This window comes from Podarcis erhardii (assembly GCF_964252035.2).
Source record: "Podarcis erhardii genome assembly, chromosome: 15".
Taxonomy (NCBI): domain Eukaryota; kingdom Metazoa; phylum Chordata; class Lepidosauria; order Squamata; family Lacertidae; genus Podarcis; species Podarcis erhardii.
The window spans coordinates 8319148-8341578 of record NC_138505.1 but is presented as its reverse complement, the minus strand read 5'-3'; the positions used below and the strand labels follow the sequence as shown (position 1 = coordinate 8341578).

General features: G+C 47.5%; 1 protein-coding gene and 1 long non-coding RNA gene across 3 annotated transcripts in view; both read right to left on the bottom strand.

The window, feature by feature from the left end:
• Window positions 1-22431, bottom strand: part of LOC309330208 — a 162784-nt gene that overhangs the window by 21619 nt on the left and 118734 nt on the right. The window lies entirely within an intron of this gene.
• Window positions 1649-17443, bottom strand: LOC309330062 (protein S100-A16-like). Its single transcript, XM_081841478.1, has 3 exons — window positions 17292-17443; window positions 4806-4999; window positions 1649-2140 (listed from the first exon to the last, which is right to left on the bottom strand). The coding sequence occupies exons 1-3, from the start codon at window positions 17296-17298 to the stop codon at window positions 1976-1978; spliced, it is 366 nt and encodes a 121-aa protein (XP_081697604.1). The 5' UTR covers window positions 17299-17443; the 3' UTR covers window positions 1649-1975.

Sequence of the window (22431 nt, the reverse complement as noted above, 5' to 3'; positions counted from 1 at the left end):
ATAGTTCTTTGTAGTTAAGAGGCTTCCTCTGATCTGACTTTGTCCCCACGTGGGGATTTTTTTGAAATGCTCAGAGGAAATCTGATTGGTTCTTACAAACGCTGTGTTAAAGATCTTTTGTTAATAAAAACGACCTGGGCCAGGGAGTGGGATGTGCACTTTCTTCCAGGGTCTTGCTGGTCAAGCCTTGTGTCTATTGTATTAATCAGGGTCCAGTCCTTCCTTTGCCTTCAGAACACAACAAGAGAGAAAGGTTCGTAGAGATTTCTCCCCCGGCATCTGCTTTCATACTGCTAGGACTTGGGGTCACTTGATGAAGATGCTCTGACTTCTGTCAAGTCAGACAGAAGAAAATGCTTCACCCAACCCATGGTTAGTCTGTGGGACTCATTGGCACAAGATGTGCTGGTCGCCAGGACTTCCGGTTTGCTGCAGAGGCTAATGGCGGTGAGCTCTGTGTCGTCCGCTTGAAAAGCGAGATGGTTCAGGGCAAATAGAGCCTTGGGGGGAGAGCACCAGGGCTAGGCGCCCCTCCGGAAAGACCCCCACAGAGGAGTGGGGGTCCTAGGGGTCCAGCAGAGCGTGCGAACTCACCCCCCTGAATTCCCCAGCTGTTTTACTGAGCGGGGGGAAACGAGGAGGCTTGAGTCCGCTCACGGCTCCAACACACTCTATTGCCGATCGCCGTGATCTCAGATGGCTTTATTTAAGAGAGAGAGAGAGAGCCAGGGAGATGCATGGGTGTAGTGATCAGGTGGGATTGCTATGAGGAATTATAACAAATATAGAGTAAGCCATCTGTGTCAGCAATGAAAGCATTGCATTGACTGGGTTTAAACTATTTTGATATGATTCTTGATCAATCCACACCTCTGCGTCCCTGTTCCATTTCTCTTTCTTGACCAGTCTCGTACACTGCCAGTTGCTTCGCCAGGCAGCCATCCTGGGTCATCAAAGACAGTGGGCAGCTTTGTTGATGTAGCTTTTCTGATATGTTAATCTTAGGGCCAGGAAACAGATCTCACCTGAAGGTGATAATGATCGCTGTCCTCCTGGCCATCCTTCTTATCATGTTTATTGCTTGTTTATCACCTCCCGGGGTTGCCAAATGCACTCCTTTGTAGTTCTGTTTTATTTACCCCATGCTTAATTAGTTTTGGTAGTTTAACTTTGTCTCCAAAGTTTGTTGAAATGCTCAGAAGAAATCTGATTGGTTCTTACGAACACTCTGTAAAAAGCTCTTTTGTGAATAAAACGACCTGGGCCAGGGGCTGGAGACAGAGAGATTATTATACGCACCCTTCCCAGAGTCTTGCTGGTTCAAGCCTCGGTGTGTATTCTTACTAATCAGAGTTCAATCCTTCCTTTACTTTGGGAACACCTCAATAGGGGAAGAGGAGCTCATTGGACGGATAATAGCCAGACTAGCTACATGGAGCCTCCAGGTTGAGGGACTGCATATCTCAGCTGGGGACAAAGGGCAGGAATAGGCTCTTCGGGTCTGCCTGGCATAGGAGCACCCAGGAGTAGAATGTAGCAACTAGAAAAGTTTCATTGGGAATTCAGTGTCCTCAATGAGCACCGGAAGCTTGCTCGAGAAAGGTTACCCCCAAAAGGGAGAGGCAATCGCACAACTCTGACACTCTGATCCGACTCAAGGCTTTATTGCAACGCTCTTCACAGTCTGACACAGCCGGCTGGATCCCCACGGAACATGGCCACCCCCACCCCACAACCACCCATCACCCTCCCAGACGCGATACCCCAGTTGCAGGTGTCAAAAAGAATTAAATAAGTGGACGGATAATTTCCAAAGGAATGGTAGAGTTCAGCTTTCAGGCCCAAATGGCGATGGGCCGTGTGATGTGCAGGGGGAGCTGGAATAACGGCAAGGTTAAGGCAGGGAGTCGGAATGTGGGGGGAGAGATAGAAGGGGCTGGGGGTGGTGTGAGCAGCTGACGTTCTCTCTCTCGCTCTACTTGGTGAACTTGACGCTCTCCTCCTGCTGTCGGATCAGGCAGGAGATTGGGCTGGCGATGCCGCCAATCAGGTTCCAGTACTCGTGGAAGCTGATGAGTCCGTCCTGATTCTCATCCAGGTCACAGATCAGTTTGTTGGCAGCTTGCTTGTTCTTGGTGTCCTGGATGGGGGAAGAGGGGGAATGAAACGAGTCAGAAAAGTGGGACTGGGAGACCTGGAGCCTAAGAGCGTAGACACTTCCACCACATGGGGAAGCAGAGGTCCGCCTTACTAGATGTCGGAAAAAAACACTATAAGTAATTCAGAAATTAAATCGTTATAACAAAAAAAAATCGCTATGTAAAATAGCATAGAATTTTTTTTGCTCTCCAGCGCCATCTTGTGTTGCATGTTTATAACACATTCAAAATGTTGTTTCACTAATGTAGCTGGGTTTGCAACATAGCCTAAGTGTGAAATAGTCCAGGTTATTCTTTTTGTGACAGATCGTGAAGCTGAGGCTCCAATACTTTGGCCACCTCATGAGAAGAGAAGACTCCCTGGAAACGACCCTGATGTTGGGAAAGATGGAGGGCACAAGGAGAAGGGGACGACAGAGGACGAGATGGTTGGACAGTGTTCTTGAAGCTACAAACATGAGTTTGACCAAACTGTGGGAGGCAGTGGAAGACAGGAGTGCCTGGCGTGCTCTGGTCCAGGGGGTCACGAAGAGTCGGACACAACTAAACGACTAAACAACAACAACAAATTCTTTTTGTGACCTTTCTGTTGCTTATCATTGCTTTCCATCTAATTGCTGTGTAGCTTGTACCCCTTTAAGGCTTCCCCATTCAGGTCCTGCCTGACTTGCTGTGGCACCATGAAACGTTATTCCTATCATTTCTCCCCATCTCAGTGCTGACCTGCTTGCCATTGGGGAAAATGCCAGATTCTTGCTCCTCGTTGGTTTCCCATCTAGAGTGGAGGCTGCCTGGCTTTCTGTCGCCCGCCCCCCACATTCCAGCCTCTAAGTGCCACTTGGACTAAATATTGCACCCACTTTCCAATCAACTTGCAGATCAAATTGTTACTATGCTGACCAGCAGCATGCGGTCAATGGACTAAGGGGACTAGGCTAGTCCCTTTGATATTCCCCTGGTGCCTCCTTCCCAAAGCCCAAGAATCTTCTGCCCAGCTTCAGGAAGGAAGCATGATGCTCACATGTGCGAGGTTGGGACATCATAATGTCACCCCCTCACAAGCTGGCGCCTCTGGCCCTATCTGTCCCCCTGCACAAAATTTCACTGCACTTCTGGTGCTGAGAGAGAGTCTGCCAGTCCGTGTCAGAAAAGCTGGGCTAGATGCAGGGCCAGATTTAGGTTTGATAAGGCCCTAAGCTACTGAAGGTAATGTTGAAGATTCATTCCCCGTGTCTGCAGTCATGTTGTCTATCACATGACTGTGTATGTTTTCATTCCACAGAGTGGGAAGTGACGGAGACAGGATGTTTGTGTTACTGTGTGCCGTGAAGTGGGACTATTGTCCTTTGTTCTTTCTCTTTGCTGTCTGATGGTGGAGAGAGAGGGAGCCATGTTGCAGTGCTCTGTGTGTGTTTATATGTAATAAAGTAGATTAGCCAAAATGCTGAGTTGCTGAGGTCTGTTACACAAGCTACGAAGACTCTGTGGATCCCTAAGTGTGTCGGTTGGCATCGGTCGCTGTGATCTTCAGGCTGAAGAAAGCTCTTGAAGCTCCCGAACAAAAGACCAGGAGGGAGAGAACAAGCCAGTTGGGCATGTGTCCTACTCGAGTGTAGGCTGACCTCCTGACACTTTATATGTCCAGCTGTCCTTTGTCAACAATAAATTGTCACTGTTTTTGTGTGTTCAATATATGCGATATGGTAATTTATCGACCTAATAGGTATCTAAAGCCATTTGCACATAACAAAATACATACAGTGGTGCCCCGCAAGACGAACGCCTCGCAAGATGGAAAACCCGCTAGATGAAAGGGTTTTCCGTTTTGGAGGTGCTTCGCAAAACGAATTTCCCTGTGGGCTTGCTTCGCAAGATGAAAATGTCTTGCGAGTTCCTGCGGGTTCCCCCCCCCTTTTTCTAAGCAGCTAAGCCACTTATCAGCTGATCCGCTAAGCTGTTAAGCCGCTAAAAGCCGCTAAAAGCCGCTAAACCGCTAATAGCGCTAATCCGCTAAGCTGTCAATGGGCTTGCTTCGCAAGACGAAAAAACCGCTATACGAAGAGACTCACGGAACGGATTAATTTCGTCTTGCGAGGCACCACTGTATTTTATCAAAGCAATTGTTGAACTGAAATACAATTAAGAAGAAGTATATTAATAGTAGGGACACGGGGGGCGCTGTGGGTTAAACAACAGAGCCTAGGACTTGCCGATCAGAAGGTCAGCAGTTCAAATCCCCATGACAGGGTGAGCTCCCGTTGCTCGGTCCCTGCTCCTGCCAACCTAGCAGTTCGAAAGCACATCAAAGTGCAAATAGATAAATACGTACTGCTCTGGTGGGAAGGTAAACGGCGTTTCTGTGAGCTGCTCTGGCCACATGACCCGGAAGCTGTACGCCGGCTCCCTCAGCCAATAAAGCGAGATGAGCGCCACAACCCGAGTCGGTCATGACTGGACCTAATGGTCAGGGGCCCCTTTACCTTTACCTTTATATTAATAGTGAATTGGGGGGGGGCAAGAGAGTGGGGCCCTAATGTATAGCTTGTTTAGCTCGTACGTAAATCTGGCACTGGCTAGATGGACTGACGGTTTGATCTGGCAATAGGTAGCAGCGCCCTCTGAATCTCCCTCCATCCTTCATCTCACCGTCAACATGTGGTTGAGTTCATGCTTGAGCATCTTCCGGAAGCCACCCTGGCTGATCCCCCGCTTCTTGCTGCAACAGCACCCTTTGCCGGCGTACTTATCGTAGTTCTTCGACAGTGTCTGGATGGCCCACTCCAGCTCAGAGGGGTCCCCGCCCATGATGTCTCCTCCTTTGGTTCCTCCTCCCTTGCATCCTAGAGGAAAAACGGAAGTGCGTCATCGATAAGCATCCCTTCCCAGTTTATGGACAGGACATATTCCCCAGGTGTGAGGAAGCTTGGGGCCTCCAGATGTAGCTCAGAATGCCAGGGGAAATAGGAGATCTATTCCAGCAACATCTGGGAACCCAAAGATGCATAATATTTAGTGCATAAGCCAATCTTTAAAGCATTTCACACAGGGCCGTCTTTAACATATGCGCCGTCAGGGTGCAAAGATCCGCCCAGGCCCCCCAAATTTAGTTACCGTATTTTTCGCTCTATAGGACGCATCTGACCATAGGACGCACTTTGTTTTACAGGGGGGAAACAAGAAAAAAAATTCTCCCCCTCTCTGCTCAGCACCCCTTCAGCGAAGCGGCAGGAGAAACGGAGCCCATTCCATTTCTCCTCCTGCTTCGCTGAAGGGGCGCTGCGCAGCTCTCCCTCTCTGCTGAAGCCAGAACCTGAAGCCTCCGGAGTGCAGCATGAGTTCCCGCTGTGCTCCGGAGGTTTCGGGTTCCTTTTGCTGAAGCCGGGAGACCCCTCTCACTCTCCAGGCTTCAGCGAAAGCAATGTGAAGCCTCCGGAGCGCGGAGGGAGCGCTCCCTCTGCGCTTCGGAGGCTTCGCGTTGCTATTGCTGAAGCCAAGGAGCCTGCATTCGCTCCATAGGACACACACACATTTCCCCTTAATTTTTGGAGGGGAAAAAGTGCGTCCTATAGAGCAAAAAATACGGTAATTTCGCGTGCAAGGCGCCATTGATAATGACAAGCGCCGCCACTGGCACGACGCGTCTTTGGTAAATGAGCGCACCAAGTCAAAAGTCCTGGCATGGCGCGTCTTTGGTAAATGAGCGCACCAAGTCAAAAGTCCTTTAGTGAAACAGTAAGTATTAAAAAAACTGCTTTTATTCTCACCAATCTTTAGGTACACCACAGGTTGTTGTCTTAAGTATCACTAAAATAGATCTCTTCCCCTTTGTAATAAAATGTAGTTGTTTGTGACAAAATATAGTACATAATTATGTGTACATAACTGAAGCAAAAAATGCATTCCTGACTTTCTTGCATGAATATAAGTAGCTACTGCTGTGAAGGCAGGAGGGATAAGGAACCAGGATGTTGATTGGTTAAGCAAAGGCCTGGTTAAAAAGGAATGCTTTTGCCAGGCGCCTAAAGGTGTATAATGAAGACACCAGGCGAACTTCCCTGGGGAGAGCATTCCACAGACGGGGAGCCACTGCAGAGAAGGCCCCGTTCTTGTGTTGCCACCCTCCTGACCTCTCGAGGAGGAGGCACACGAAGAAGGGCCTCAAAAGATGATCTCAGGGTCTGGGTAGGTTCATACGGAAAGAGGTGGTCCTTGAGGTATTGCAGTCCTGAGCCGTTTAAGGCTTTATAGGTCAAAACCAGCACTTGGAATTAGGCCCGGAAACTAATCGATAGCCAGTGCAGTCGGACCAGGATTGGAATATGCAGCTGTCTCGAACCTGCCACCTTGGCATTGTTATAACCACTGGCAACTGTGCTAACATTGCAGGGGATGGTTATTTATCTTATTCATTTCAGACTACTTGATAGTAAAGAAAACCAACCCGCAGTGCGGTTCACAAAGAGAATAAAACGATAACATTATGAGCAAAAACAGTAAGAACAACTATTTGGAACATTAAGCAACCAAGAATAAATTAAAAACATGTTGACATGAATCATCATCCAACATGTCTGGGTAGGCCTGTTGAAACAAAAATGTTTTTAGCGGGAGCTGGAAAGAGGACGGGGAAGGAATGATGACTCATAGCAACCAGGGTTATCTGCAGGGAAATGGATGTCTCCAATGGTGGAAGTCACTTCCTGACTCGAAGATCCTTGAGCAACCAACATATTGTTATGAGTTTGTGAGTGCCAGACTATAATCCTTGGCTCTAGCTAGTGTTAGAATCTAATTAAGTCTTAGGACTTAAGGTGCTAAACTGTGTGCTAGGCACTTCTAATCCCTGGAATCAGCAAGTGTTAACATTGTATTAAATCAGGCTACCTTCCTCGTTTGTTAATCCCCTGGGTGACGGGTCATTATGAGAACAAAGGGATCAAGGGGAGTTGGTATGAGACGGCAAATGGGTGGGGTCCCTCTCCCACAACAGAGCTTAGAGTAGAGAATGAGAAGTTAGGTGACACAGAAGGACCTTTTGGGGGGTATTAGTTCTGTAAACCCCTCCATCGTAGGTTCAGGTTGTACATATGTGTGAATAACCCATATATCATAAAGACACCACAGTCTTTGCTGTGCCCGATTCCCAAAAGGAAACACAGAATCTGAGTGAGAGCGTGGAACCCGTGAAATCTCACACCAGTCAGAGATACAGCACTTTGATGTGCGGCAATATTCCCTGTATTAGTTTCATACCCTCCTTTGTTTCTTTATGGCCATTGAAAGTTCCCAAAATGATGGCCCAAATCTGACACTGTCTCCTCAAATAGGTATCAATAATAATAATAATAATAATAATAATAATTTATTATTTATACCCCGCCCATCTGGCTGGGTTTCCCCAGCCACTCTGGGCGGCTTCCATAAAAACCAGAAATACACTAAAATATCACAGATTAAAAACTTCCCTGAACAGGGCTGCATTAAGATGTCTTCTGAATGTCAGGTAGTTATTTATCGCTTTGACATCTGATGGGAGGGCGTTCCACAGGGCGGGTGCCACTACCGAGAAGGCCCTCTGCCTGGTTCCCTGTAGCTTTGCTTCTCGTAATGAGGGAACCGCCAGAAGGCCCTTGGCACTGGACCTCAGCATCCGGGCAGAACGATGGGGGTGGAGATGCTCCTTCAGGTATACTGGGCCGAGGCCGTTTAGGGCTTTAAAGGTCAACACCAGCACTTTGAATTGTGCTCGGAAACGTACTGGGAGCCAATGTAGGTCTTTCAAGACCGGTGTTATGTGGTCTCGGCGGCCGCCCCCAGTCACCAGTCTAGCTGCCGCATTCTGGATTAGTTGTAGTTTCTGAGTCACCTTCAAAGGTAGCCCAACGTAGAGCGCATTGCAGTAGTCCAAGCGGGAGATAACTAGAGCATGCACCACTCTGGCGAGACAGTCCGCGGGCAGGTAGGGTCTCAGCCTGCGTACCAGATGGAGCTGGTAGACAGCTGCCCTGGATACAGAATTGACCTGCGCCTCCATGGACAGCTGTGAGTCCAAAATGACTCCCAGGCTGCGCACCTGGTCCTTCAGGGGCACAGTTACCCCATTCAGGACCAGGGAATCCCCCATACCCACCCGTCCCCTGTCCCCCAAAAACAGTACTTCTGTCTTGTCAGGATTCAACCTCAATCCATTAGCCGCCATCCATCCTCCAACCGCCTCCAGGCACTCACACAGGACCTTCACCGCCTTCTAGATCAGGGTCAGGGAATTTCAGGCCAGGTTGTCGAATGCGGCCCTCTAAGTCTCTTAACCTGGCCTCCATAAGTCTCCCCAGGTCACCCCCTGGCATGCAAAGGAAATGTTCAACCATTGAGTTTGCACAGAGCCTTGCCTTCCCAACGGTCTCCCGTCTTTCCTGCACAGTGACCTCCAGTGGCTGCTCCTAGGAATGCAAGCCAACCGGTTTGCAGGATCCATCCTTCTGCCCTGCAATCTGCCTGTCTTTCCTTCCTTCCCCTCCAGGTCGCAACACCCACACTCCAGCACAGGCGATTAACGATAATTATATTTTGGCAGGAGCTTTGCCTAGCCCCAGTGAGGCGGGCGCCGGGAGCGAAATCCTTCGAACCAGTCGCCAGGCCTTCGTTGGAATGGAATGCCGCTCCCTCCCAGCCAATCAGAGTGGGCGTAGGAGGGCGAGAAGGAGGAGTGGTGCCAGCCAAAAGCCGCAATTATGGGCTATCCTTGCAAGGCACATCAGCAGCACAGGGTTGATAAAAAGGTACTCGCCGTGTTGGAATCCGCTGTGTCCTGAAATCTCACCTTCCTATCGCTCATTCCACCCCATCCTTGGATGTGGAAGTTGCCTGGAAAGGCTGGGAAAACTGAAGCGACTGAACGAGGGCGTTGGAGAGACCAAGGTTGCCTTCGTTGCCTTCAAAGTAACCTTTCAGGGGCCGCACATGATGCCAGCATCAGACTGGGCCCGGGTCAACAGTGGGAAGGGCAAGAGAATTGTCAGTTTCCTTTAGAAACTGCGGGAGGTTTCTGAACGCACATCTTGTTTTTTTGGCAGAGTTGTTGAACTTTTTTATTCAAAATCTCCAAAAAAGAGAGAGAAGATTTTGAGCCATTTTCCAGTAAATTCGCCAAAAAATAAACACTTCCGACCCTGAGTGGCCATACACCTGGGTTTTAACGGACATTTGCCCCCCATTTTCTGAAATTCCGTGCTATTTTCGAAGGACTAATCCTGGATATGTCTGGGATAATTCCAGACGTATGGTAGCCCTACATTATCCCACTTCAAAAACTCAAGCGTGGACATAGGTCAGTGCTGGAGAGAGAGTTCTGAGGGCCAGCCAGAGAGACACGGAGGGCCACATTTGTGGAGTGGCTAGGAATTATGTTTTCTCCTAGGCTCAATAATCCATACAGCATGGCTATTAACAGTTATCAAATTGACTAGATTTACTGCACGCCCTTTGGAAAAGATTCAAAGTCCAGAGCTGCTTTTCCCAGGAAAAAGGGAGGAGCCTGAAGTGCTCAAAGTCGTTAAGCAATAAAAGCCTCGTTAAGTGTTTCCCCACTTTTCAGGATGGGCTGACGTCACAGGATGTCCCAACATCCAGGAAGAAGAAGGGAAAAAACCTCCCACAAAAAAACAGAATAAGAAGGTGGGAGTTGGCCTAGTTGTTTTACCTTTCCTGACCTGGATGTCACCTTCTTGATTTATTTATGTTTAATCGTAATGATGCAGTTGTTTACTCATATCTCCTCCATAAGTGACATCCTGTTCGTTGTGGAAATCAGGGCGAATTCTGCCCGAAGGGACAGGCATCTTATATTTTCCTTTAAGCACCAGGAATGGGAAATAAATTCTCTGTTGCCCCTAAGTGGAGTTTGGAGGGGGCAGGAATCAGAACAACTTAGAGGCTCTCGTGACAGGCTGCAGGGATCTCAACCAGCTCTGATCTCCAACAGAGGCAAAAGATCTAGAGGAATGAGCCTAATGTGGCCTTCCAATTGTCTCTATGTGGCCCCCTTGGAATGCCTTCTCTGCAAGTCACGCTCCTCACTGTCTCACACCCTGAGTGTCTTTTCCTGGCTGGAATCAGTCCTTGAACTCTGATACTTACCGTATTTTTCGCTCTATAAGACGCACTTTTTCCCTCCTAAAAAGTAAGGGGAAATGTGTGTGCGTCTTATGGAGCGAATGCAGGCTGCGCGGCTATCCCAGAAGCCAAATCCCTCTTGCTGTTCTGGCTTCTGGGATTCAGAATATTTTTTTTCTTGTTTTCCTCCTCCAAAAACTAGGTGCGGCTTATGGTCTGGCGCGTCTTATAGAGCGAAAAATACGGTATATTCCTATTAGCAGTAATAACAGTAATACAACAGCAGCTGTATTGTATTGTATTGTATTGTACAGTTGTATCTTGGTTCTCGAACAGAATGCATTGGGGGAGTCTGTTCGACTCCCGGAATTGTTCTAAAACCAAAGCGTGGCTTCCGATTGGCTGCAGGAGTGTCCTGCAGCCAAGTGGAAGCCGCGGAAACCATGTCGGACGCTAGGCTTCTGAAAATTGTTCAGAAACGAGAACACTCACTTCCGGGTTTCAATCACTCGGGAGCCGATTTGTTTGGGAGCTAAGGCGTTCGGCTTCCAAGGTACCACTATAGTATAGTATAGTATAGTATAGTATAGTATAGTATAGTATAGTATAGTATAGTATAGTATAGTATAGTATGTTGTTTAGTTGTGTCCGACTCTTTGCGACCCCATGGACCAGAGCACGCCAGGCATAGTATTAATATAGTATAGTACTAAAAGTATTAGTATTAATTAGACATGTATTAATTAAACCTCAGCACCTGGGACTTGCCGATCGCATGGTCGGCGGTTCGAATCCCCACGGCAGGGTGCGCTCCCGTCGTTCGGTCCCAGCGCCTGCCAACCTAGCAGTTCGAAAGCACCCCCGGGTGCAAGTAGATAAATAGGGACCGCTTACTAGCGGGAATGTAAACGGCGTTCCGTGTGCTGCGCTGGCTCGCCAGTTGCAGCTTGTCACGCTGGCCACGTGACCCGGAAGTGTCTGCGGACAGCGCTGGCCCCCGGCCTCTAGAGTGAGATGAGTGCACAACCCTAGAGTCTGTCAAGACTGGCCCATACGGGCAGGGGTACCTTTACCTTTTTAGACATGTTATTGTTACTCAGAGGTCTTCAAACGAATTACATTTTAATAGCCTTAATATAAACATCATAAAAACAGCAATTGCTTCTTGCTTGCCCAGATAGAAAACTGAGTCTATTTTACAGAGGTAAAATTTGCACCCATTGCTCCACCCACTTTGCCTGTGGCTCCACCCACCACTGACATGTGGCCCCTCAAAAGTTGCCCAGAAGTGAAGGTGGCCCTCAGGCTTTGAAAAAGTTCCTGGCCTGGTGGTAGGAACAGTCTTAATCAGATGTTTCTTGGGATATGATTCTTATCTTATTGTTATTATTTTAAAAGTAACAAAATGCTGATTAAATTAAAGGCGGGATGACATTTCTGGATCACCACCTGATTAGCAATTTGGTCCTCCGCCCTCCTCAAATTAAACTCTTCCGGCCTACAGTTCCAATCCCAAACAACGCTTAGACATTTGGGGAAGATTTCAATATCACTCCTTCCCAAATGTCCCATCAGCAGAATAACCTGAAGAAGGGGTGAGCGAAGAACTCTTAGCAGGTCTCTCTAGCATTTTTGTTACCATTACAAAAAAAGTATCCTAGGGCATTGTAGGGATTCATTCATAAATGAGCCACAGGGATTCATTCACATAATGACCACAGTAATTCATTCATAAAATAACCTGGGATCCATTCATAAAATCACCATGGCAAAACATGGCAGAAATTCTGAATGCGATCATTTCCCACTCGTCTCCCTGGCAGGGATGTTCTGCTTTGGGGCTGATATTCCACCCTATTGGCCAAGCTTCTCATGGAGATTTTTCGCCGTCAAATTGACCCCATCTGCGTACCCTGCAGCCCATTCTGCCCCATCCTTGGAATTCCTCCTGCCCTTAGATGCCACCCCACTTGCGAGCGCGTATATGTGACACGTCACTGCCAGCTGCATCGCTCTGGGATGATAAAGCAGGAAAGCGTGGGAGGCCGTCCCCACCCACCACGATAGGGTACCAGGACAGGTTCCTAAAACTCTTGCCCAACCACCAGGGATCTGGTCTCTCCGGCCCATCCTGACTCTGTAGAGGAATGTTTTGATGCAGATGACGGCATCCTGCAAATTAGCCGCACATGCGCGAGAGGAAACACAAATAAGTTGTCTCCTTTAATTCTAGCAACGGGGGTGTTATCCAACATGGTACCGCCTGGATGTCTCTGGGCACTGGCACAAAAGCACCCGCTTAGGGCAGAATTTGGCACACCGACATTCCAAATGGATCAGAGAGACGCAGGAAATGTTTTCTCCCACAGATAAGCCGGGTGAGGAGGAGCAGCCCAGGTGTGTGAGGTTTCAAAGGCGTTTTGTACCTAGCAGACTGAGCAAGAAAGGGCTTGCCCATGTCACACCCTCGATGGGTTTCTCCCTTCCTTCCCACCTGGTCTGGCAAGCTCTCGCAAGGTTGATTTGATTTTCAAGAACATCAGGAGAGCCTGGCAGCAGGATCAGGCCAAAGGCCTGTCTGGAACAGCACCCTGTCCTCGCAGCAGCCAACCAGATGGGAAGCCAATGCAGGGCGCATGACAGCAACGCTCCCCGCTTGCAGTTCCAAAGGACACATGATTCAGAGCCTTGGTTGTTCCCAGCGTTTAGCGTTCAGCGGTAGACTGCCTTAGAACATGGAGGTTCTCTTCTGAGCATAGCAAGAGTTCTTCCTAACCTGGAATCTTCCTGCCATCGCTACCTGTGATGGGTGGGAGTCCTCTCTCCTCAAAGGAAGAGGGTTCAGCACTCTGCACATGCTTAAAGGTGCCTTCCTCTTTCCTACGAATCTGTATTTCCTGGCACGTTGCTGCCCGGTCTAAGTCACAGCATGCCAGGGAAGCCCTCTTCCAAATTCCAGTTTATTATTTAGAGCTCATCAGCAATTTTAACCAGGTTGCTGAGGCAGTATAACAGGCTGGATTCCTGCAGGCCTGGGAACGTTTTAATTACTGCTTCCAATTCATCCCAGCTAGGAGCAAATGTGTTGTGTTCCAAGCCGAACCCTTAACCTTACTTTTGGGGGTGTACCGCCTGATGATAAAAGCAATCATTTTTAAAAAATAATAATAATAGATCCCCCAAAGTTGTGTCATTCTGGCTGTTCATTCTGTGGCTGAAGACCCATCGCAAATTCGGTGGCTGCCTTCACACTTATCTGTCCCTGACTCAATCTTTTTTCAAATGAGAATTCATTTATTTTAAATATGTGTACAACACATCTCCATGATTGGGGCTCAAGGCAACTTTCTGGGGTAATAAATGATCGTGGAAAAAATCAATGAATTAATGAGAGGAAGGGGCAGTAGCTATTGGAAATATGAGAAAGCAAGAACTGAAATTGATACATTTGCCCAACTAGGAATGGAAGGATTTGTCAGTTTAAGTTACTCATTTTTGGAATCCTAATTTTTCCAATTTGAAATTTGAGTCTCCACATTTCTGCAGCAATTTAAAAAAAAACCTCGTGAAAACCCACAAGCATTTTAGAGTGGATTTCACCTAATAATTACATTTTTTTTTCATATACAGTTTTGACAAAGCTACACATTTTTGTAAGCCTTTTCCCCTAATAGAATGCATTCTTCTAAGTTATTTTCATCAAGGCATCAACTTCCACGCACACTTTGCCCTAATAGAAGATTTTTTTTTGGTCAACCTTGGTTGGTTGGAGAACTGCATTGCAAAATTCAGAGAAAGTTCAGTTGCGAAAGACGTCTCCATTTCAATTCTCAGATCATTTCAGCAAACCTGATTAGCCTGCCTTTAAACTTGAACTGAATTGGAAACCACCACCACCCATGGTCATCATTCCAGTTCCAAAGAACACCCTCTTCCACTGAGTTATGGAAGCTCCTTGTTTTCCCAGTGGACCTTTCAAACGCCTTTGCCCTGTCTTTTTGGAAATCCCAATTTGGAGATGGTCAAGAGCTGAGAAACAAACTCACTTATGGAAGCTATACTTCTGACACTGCTTCCTGAAACATGGGGATCTCTAGATGGTGTTGGCTATTTATTTTAGGATGGTTCGATGCATATCCAGATATGGACATCTGCGTAGAAGCTTCCTTCCTGGCTGTAAAGACGTCAGCTTTCAGAACTTACATGAAATGTCCCACAGAGCTATTGGCAGACCCACATTGAAAAAGATTCATTCAGTACAGAGGGGTAGGCAAACTTTCTTAGAGGAGAGGCTGTGAACTTCAGACACAGTCCACAGAGAAGTCTCTAAGTATTATTGCTGGGCTGTGATTGTTCGTATTTGGTCAATCAAGCTGAAACTTGTCGCGGTGTTTTACCCTTGCCTCCCTCCCGTTGGCTGTTTCGACAGTTCGTCACGATCTGAGCCTCTTTCTGAAAAGTGTGTGCTCCTTTGAACATAGGAAGGTATGTTCAAACAGAGTCAGACCATTGATCTATCTTGTTCAGTATTGTCTGGCAGCTGCCCTCCAAGGCTTCCGGGAGGAGACATTCCCAGCCCCACCTGGAAAAGCCATGGGGTACTGATCCTGGCACCTTCTGTGGGCAAGAGAGTTGTACCCAGTAGTCGGACAGGGTACTGGGTTGGCAGGGGGTTGGACTCGATGGCCCTTGTGGCCTCTTCCAACTCTATGATTCTATGATTCTATGATCTGCCTTGCATGTCGAAGGTCCTGAGTTCAAAATCTGGCATCTTAAGGTAGGACTGCATCCTCCAGGTGGTGTTGAACTTCTGCTATCATCTGTCCTGACTGTTGTCTGAGGCTAATGGGAGTTGTAGTCCAAAATGTCTGAAGGCCACCATGTTGGGGAAAGCCCTCAGCTAGATGGACCAATTCATTTATTCTGCAATGATTCTGTGCATGCTTACTTGGGAATAAAATCCAGCTCTGTTCCGTGGGACTTAGGTCAGTGTGTAATAATAATAATAATAATAATAATAATAATAATAATAATAATATCCTGCCCATCTGACTGGGTTGCCCAGCCACTCTCGGTGGCTTCCAACATATATAAAAACATAATAAAACAGTACACATTAAAAGGCTTCTCCACACAAGGCTGCCTTCAGATGTCTTAAAAGTCATGCAAGTGGCTTAAAAATCATTCCTTTTTTAGGCTGTCCTAGGACCATTAAGGGACGCGGGTGGCGCTGTGGGTTAAACCACAGAGCCTAGGACTTGCCAATCAGAAGGTCGGCGGTTCGAATCCCCGCGACGGGGTGAGCTCCCGTTGCTCGGTCCCTGCTCCTGCCAACCTAGCAGTTTGAAAGCACGTCAAAGTGCAAGTAGATAAATAGGTACCACTCCGGTGGGAAGGTAAACGGCATTTCCGTGCGCTGCTCTGGTTCGCCAGAAGTGGCTTAGTCATGCTGGCCACATGACCTGGAAGCTGTATGCTGGCTCCCTCGGCCAATAAAGCGAGATGAGTGCCACAACCCCAGAGTCGGTCATGACTGGACCTAATGGTCAGGGGTCCCTTTACCGTTTACTAGGACCATTAACCTAATCTGATATAGACAGGCAGCTGCCTTTCATCCTTGGGAAGGGGACACCTAAACCAATGTGCCCTTTCAATCACCATTATCATCTCAGACAGGTGGCCAAGAGCAATGGGTTGGGTTCAGCCCAAACGAATTAGACCCTATGGAAATCCATGTTTTCAAAAAGCAGTTAGCCATGGCTGGGGATAAGCAAACATGTCAGCTTCACTGTTTCTCAATTTCTCATTTCCCCAGTATTAAAGTTCTCCATATTTCCACATCTGGTTGCAGCTTCCTTTTAAAATCTTCTTTAAAACCAGGCTTTTCCTAAAGATTTATCCCGATACACACATTTTTTTCGTCAAGCCATCTTTGTCAAGCCAGCTTCACAGATGTGCTATGCACATTTATACACTTGCTTCACCCTGACGGGTGTGTTTTTCAGACACATCGCTGCACCGCAAAATGTGGAGAAGTGCAAGTTCTCTGCGCAGAACGCCTGTCCTTAAGAGCCGGTTGCTGGATCAGGCCAAGAGCCTATCTAGTCCAGCATCCTGTTCAAACAGTGGCCGACCAGAGGCCTGCAGGTAACCCGCAACCAGGATTCGAACACAAGCCCCACCTGTGGATCCCAGTAACTGGCATTCAGAAGCCGCTCAGTCTCTCTTATACCTAAGCTTAAAAACTTAGGAAGTTGCCTTGTACCAGAGCAGATCACTGATGGGCCATCGGCTGACCACATAGCAAATAGATTCTTGCTAAGAATGCTGGACTGGACGTGATCCAGCCGAGAGGTGCTCACAACCAGGACTTGCGCACTTGTTCAGGGGAAAGGCTGTAGCTCAGGGGTAGATGGGATGATTTTCATGGAGAATGTCCTCAATTTAATCGCAGACATCTCCAGGAAGGGATGGAAGGAACCGATTCCCTTCCCCAAGCTGGGAATTGTGGACAGTTTTGGTCCTAGATGGACCTTTGGTCTGACTCAGTAGAAGACATCTCCCTATAGTCCAAATGTATCATCAGATGCAGATTGGTTAGGATTTAGATCCTAGCTCTGCATAACTTTAGCACACATGGGTGGACTTCTGGAATCCAGTAAACGAAGGAGATCGCACAAGACTTTCAGCATAGCCCAACCCAAGTCAAGACTCAGTGGTTTGGTGAGACCCTAATACCACCTCTGGGTTCTTTATTCCTTTCCCCGATTCTGATCCCAACCCCCCAACCCCCACATCTCTTTCATCCCAGATCTTTTCGCTTCCCAGGGACATTTCGTTGCCACGCCAGTCGGACGACGGCACTTGCTCCACCAAGACCTGTAGAGACACGTCCTCAGAAACTTCCTAGCTACATTCCAGGTTCAAAGAAGACCAGCGTCTCGCCGTAGGGTCCTTAGAAAGAAGCCCTTTCCCCCCTGCGATAAACAAACAGACGGCGATGTGTTGGATATTCCTTACCTGGCATGATTGTGTTGTGGGCTGTGTCTCTCGTCGACCAAAAACTTCTGAGTCCGTCTGCCTGTTTCGTCCTAGCGCTGGCAGGAGTTGGGCTATATGAGATTAGACACCACCCACCTCTTGAATCCGCCCAATGCCTGTGTCACGAGGCCAGTCCCAACTTCCTTTTAAAGAGAAACATTCCCTTCCCTCCTGTGGCTCAGACACCTTTTTGGGGCGTTCCTCCTCTGCAACTCACCTGGCATCAGCAGGCAAGCCATTGCAAAACCAGAGGATGCGCCTCGTGGTCCTTCTCGTTCTTCCTGCTGGTGATGCAGAGCAGTGCCCACGCTCTGTGCTGGTGTGTAAGGCCCAAGGTATGGGCAGCCAGAGTGGCCAGGGTGTATTAAAAAAAACCTTACACACCAGCTATGCTTTAAACAAAAAAGCATTAACCCAGTATCCTGCCTCCAAGAGGGGGCAGCAGTACCAGATATTACAGACAAAGGGCACAGCAGTGCCAAAGCCTCAATGGTTAACTTCATTGTCGATGGAGACAATTGGCGAACAGAAAAAGAGGGATGTTAGAATATAGATGGACCTCTGGTCGGAATAAAATTGCTGAGTATAGCTGGACCGTTGATCTGAACCAAGGTCTCGGTGATTCATTGCACTGCCAGTGCTGATGGGCTTTTGGGAGACAGCTGAGTGCAAAGAGGATGTTTGGCATAGATGGGCCTCTGGTCTGAACCAAGATACAGTGGTACCTCGGGTTAAGAACTTAATTTGCTCTGGAGGTCCGTTCTTAACCTGAAACTGTTCTTAACCTGAGGTACCACTTTAGCTAATGGAGCCTCCCGCTGCCGCCATGCAATTTCTGGGGAGGGAAGCAAAAGGTGCCATTTCAGCCCATTCACAGTCTAATCTTTCCCCCTGTCCATCAAGTTGATATCGATGCCAGTGATGCCAAATGATTGACATGTGGGTGTGGATTGGGGGAAATGGCCTTTTAGGCCAAACTGGGTATATTAGATAGACAGGTGGATAGCTGTGTTGATCTGTCATAGTCATAATAAATAACAAGATGGAAGATGGAAAAATCTTTTTTAATAATTCCAGTGGCACCTTCCCCCAAACCACATCCCCATGTCAATCATTTGACGTCACCGGCATCGATATCAACTTGACGCACAGGGGAAAGGATTAGATTGTGTATGGGCTGAAATTGCCCCTTCCGCCTCCTTCTCCAGAGAACTGGTAAGCAACTAAAGCAGCAAGACTTAACCCCCAGTGGCGTAGCGTGGGGGGTGCAGGGGGGGCCGGCCACACCGGGCGCAACATCTGGGGGGGCGCGCTCGCCGCCTCCAGAGTCGCCGAAGAGCCTTGGGCGCAGGCTGTAGCAGAGCCCCAGGGCAGCAGCCCAGGCAGCAGCAAGAAGAAGCTGGCAGCGGCGGCAGGTTAGGGGTTAGGGGCGCAAATTACTTGCCTTGCCCCGGGTGCTGGCAACCCATGCTACGCCGCTACTTAACCCCTACTCATCAGCTGATGAGCAGAGTTCAATGCTGCAGGGTGGTGCATTTCCTGTCGGGGAAATCTGGCAGCCATCCACCTATCAGTTACCTGACATTATCAAGGCCACAGATGATGGTTACTGCATAAATCACCTTCATATTGATTGGAGTGATATTATTGTTTACCTTGATCTGTAGGCGAACCTCCTTAATTTTGCACAGGTATCCTTTGAAATCCACACTTCTCCAGATTTCTGGAGTACAGCCAAGTCTTGTCTACAAAAAATGCATCTGCTAGGGTAGATTATGCCCCCAAAATGTATATGTTCAGGAACAGGACATACAAAATGTATTATATTGTGAGCAGGGCTGGATTTAGGTTTGATGAGGCCCTAAGCTACTGAAGCCAATGGGGCCCTTTTTATGTCCAGCTGTCCTTTGTCAACAACAAATTGTCACTGTTTTTTGTGTTGAATATATACTATATGGTAATTTATGGACCTTATAGATATCTAAAGCCATTTGCACATAACAAAATAGGTGCCTGCACAACACAGCATCTTAAAAAGCAGAGACATCACCTTGCCAACAAAGGTCCGTATAGTTAAAGCTATGGTTTTCCCAGTAGCAATGTATGGCAGTGAGAGCTGGACCATAAAGAAGGCTGATCGCCGAAGAATGGATGCTTTTGAATTATGGTGCTGGAGGAGACTCTTGAGAGTCCCATGGACTGCAAGAACATCAAACCTCTCCATTCTGAAGGAAATCAGCCCTGAGTGCTCACTGGAAGGACAGATCCTGAAGCTGAGGCTCCAAGACTTTGGCCACGTCATGAGAAGAGAAGATTCCCTGGAAAAGACCCTGATGTTGGGAAAGATGGAGGGCACAAGGAGAAGGGGACGACAGAGGACGAGATGGTTGGACAGTGTTCTCGAAGCTACGAACATGAGTTTGACCAAACTGCGGGAGGCAGTGGAAGACAGGAGTGCCTGGCGTGCTCTGTTCCAGGGGGTCACAAAGAGTCGGACACGACTAAACAACTAAACAACAACAACACAACACAAAACACTGTTGTTGTATGTAGGGGTTTTTTTATCTTATATTTTAGAAATGTAAATCCAGGTTTCTTTTCCTTTAATTTTTTTTGGGGCCCCCCAAGAGAGTGGGGCATTAAGCTATAGCTTGTTTAGCTTATACATAAATCCAGCATTGACTGTGGGGAACAGCCTTGCATTTCAGTCAGCTCCCCCCCCCCACTTTCTGCAGTTTTCCTAGACTTAAAACAATATGTATTTTATGTACATGTTTGCTATTTTACATATTGGGAGGGCCAGTGCCCCACAGTGTTTGGCTGTCTCGATGTGACATTGCAATTAAAGAAATCTTTGTAGAGTCATCATCGTCTGAATTGATCAATCAATTAAAGCATCGTCATAGAGTAGGAATATTGCAATAGTGTTGGAGCAAGAAGGATTTCCCTTCATTTTTAAACGTGATTAAGTATGCATCGCTGAAGGCCTTATCTTTAATAAAAGAGGCATTTCCTGCTGTGTGAGAGAAAGAAAGAGGAATGCTAAGTTAATTCTGAGGTCGGAGAAGAATTTGAGGTTTTGCTTTTAAATCAAGGTACGCATATCTAAGAACCTTGCGATGTTAAGAATTCAGTGCCTGGCTTCACATGTTTTCCTTTTCCCTTCCCATCGCCTTTTCCTTTTGTGTTGTGTCTTTTTAACAGGCAAGCCCCAGAGCAGGGACTCTTTTCTTTTTATTGATCTGTAAGCTGTTCTGGGAGCTTCTCTGGCCAAAGAGCAGGAATGCTCTGAATAAAAAAAATAAGTAAATAGACAGATTACAGTCTGTACCATTTTAGGAGAGATGTTCCTCTTGGATTATTGAATGATGCTTGGTATCTGGGAGTTTATGGGATGTGAGGCATAGCTTTTCATACACGAGAAAACCATTTTGAAGTACAGTGGTACCTCGGGTTACATACACTTCAGGTTACAGATGCTTCAGGTTACAGACTCTGCTAACCCAGAAATAGTACCTCGGGTTAAGAACTTTGCTTCAGGATGAGAACATAAATCATGCGGCACAGCGGCAGCAGGAGGCCCCATTAGCTAAAGTGGTGCTTCAGGTTAAGAACAGTTTCAGGTTAAGAACGGACCTCCAGAACGAATTAAGTACTTAACCCGAGGTACCACTGTAATGACCAAATGGTTCAGGGCAGCAGAAAAGCTCCACAAGATCAGTATAAATTTAGACGCCAGCACTGAGGGTATGAATGAAGCCATAGATTTTATTTTTCTTGGGTGAAAAGCGCAAAATAAAAATAAAAATGGCAGGGACATTTCAGAACACAAATAAAATGGATGGAATGAAAAAAAGTAACCTAGTTACAAATAGAATTAGAATCAATTTTACTTTTATTGACCTATACAAAATCCCTGTAGATTTAAGAGAGCTTATGTGCTTTAAGCTACATGAAACCAGATGTTCCCTACTGGAGCTACAACTTCCATCATCTCTGCCCGTTGGCCATGCTGACTGAGTCTGATAGGAGCTGGAGCCCGAGGACATTGCTGAACTACACCTCCCATAATCCCCGTCCACTGGGCATGCTCATTCAGGCTGATGTGAGTTCGGAGTTCAAGAACATTGTGGAACTACGACTTCCATTGTCATTGAGCATTGACCATACTGGCAGCAAGGGCTGATGGGAGTCAGAGTTCCTGCAACAATCAGAGGACACCAGGCTGGGGAAGACAACTCTGGATTATTATTATTATTATTATTATTATTATTATTATTATTTAATATTTATACCCTGTCCATCTGGCTGGGTCTCCCCAGCCACTCGGGCTGCTTCCAACAAAGTATTAAAATACAGTGGTCTGTTAAAGATTAAAAGCTTCCCTAAACAGGGCTGCTTTCAGATGTCTTCTAAAAATCTGGTAGTTGTTGTTCTCTTTGACATCTGGTGGGAGGGCGTTCCACAGGGTGGGTGCCAATACCGAGAAGGCCCTCTGCCTGGTTCCCTGTAACCTCACTTCTCGCAGTGAGGGAACCACCAGAAGACCCTCAGAGCTGGACCTCAGTGTCCGGGTAGAATGATGGGGGTGGAGAATCTCCTTCAGGTATACTGGACTGAGGCCATTTAGGGCTTTAAAGGTCAGCACCAACACTTTGAATTGTGCTCAGAAACATACTGGGAGCCAGTGTAGGTCTTTCAAGACTGGTGTTATGTGGTCTCGGCAGCCGCTCCCAGTGACCAGTCTAGCTGCTGCATTCTGGATTAGTTGTAGTTTACAGGTTAGGGTTAGGGTTAGGGTTAGCCCCACATAGAGCACATTGCAGTAGTCCAAGCGGGAGATAACTAGAGTATGCACCACTCTGGCGAGGCAGTCCGTGGGTAGGTAGGGTCTTATCCTGCTTACCAGATGGAGCTGGTAAACAGCTGCCCTGGACACAGAATTGACCTGCGCCTCCATGGAGAGCTGTGAGTCCAGAATGACTCCCAGGCTGTGCACCTGGTCCTTCAGGGGCACAGTTACCCCATTCAGGACCAGGGAGTCCTCCACACCTGCTTGCCCCCTGTCCCCCAATAACAGCACTTCTGTCTTGTCAGGATTCAACTTCAATCCGTTAGC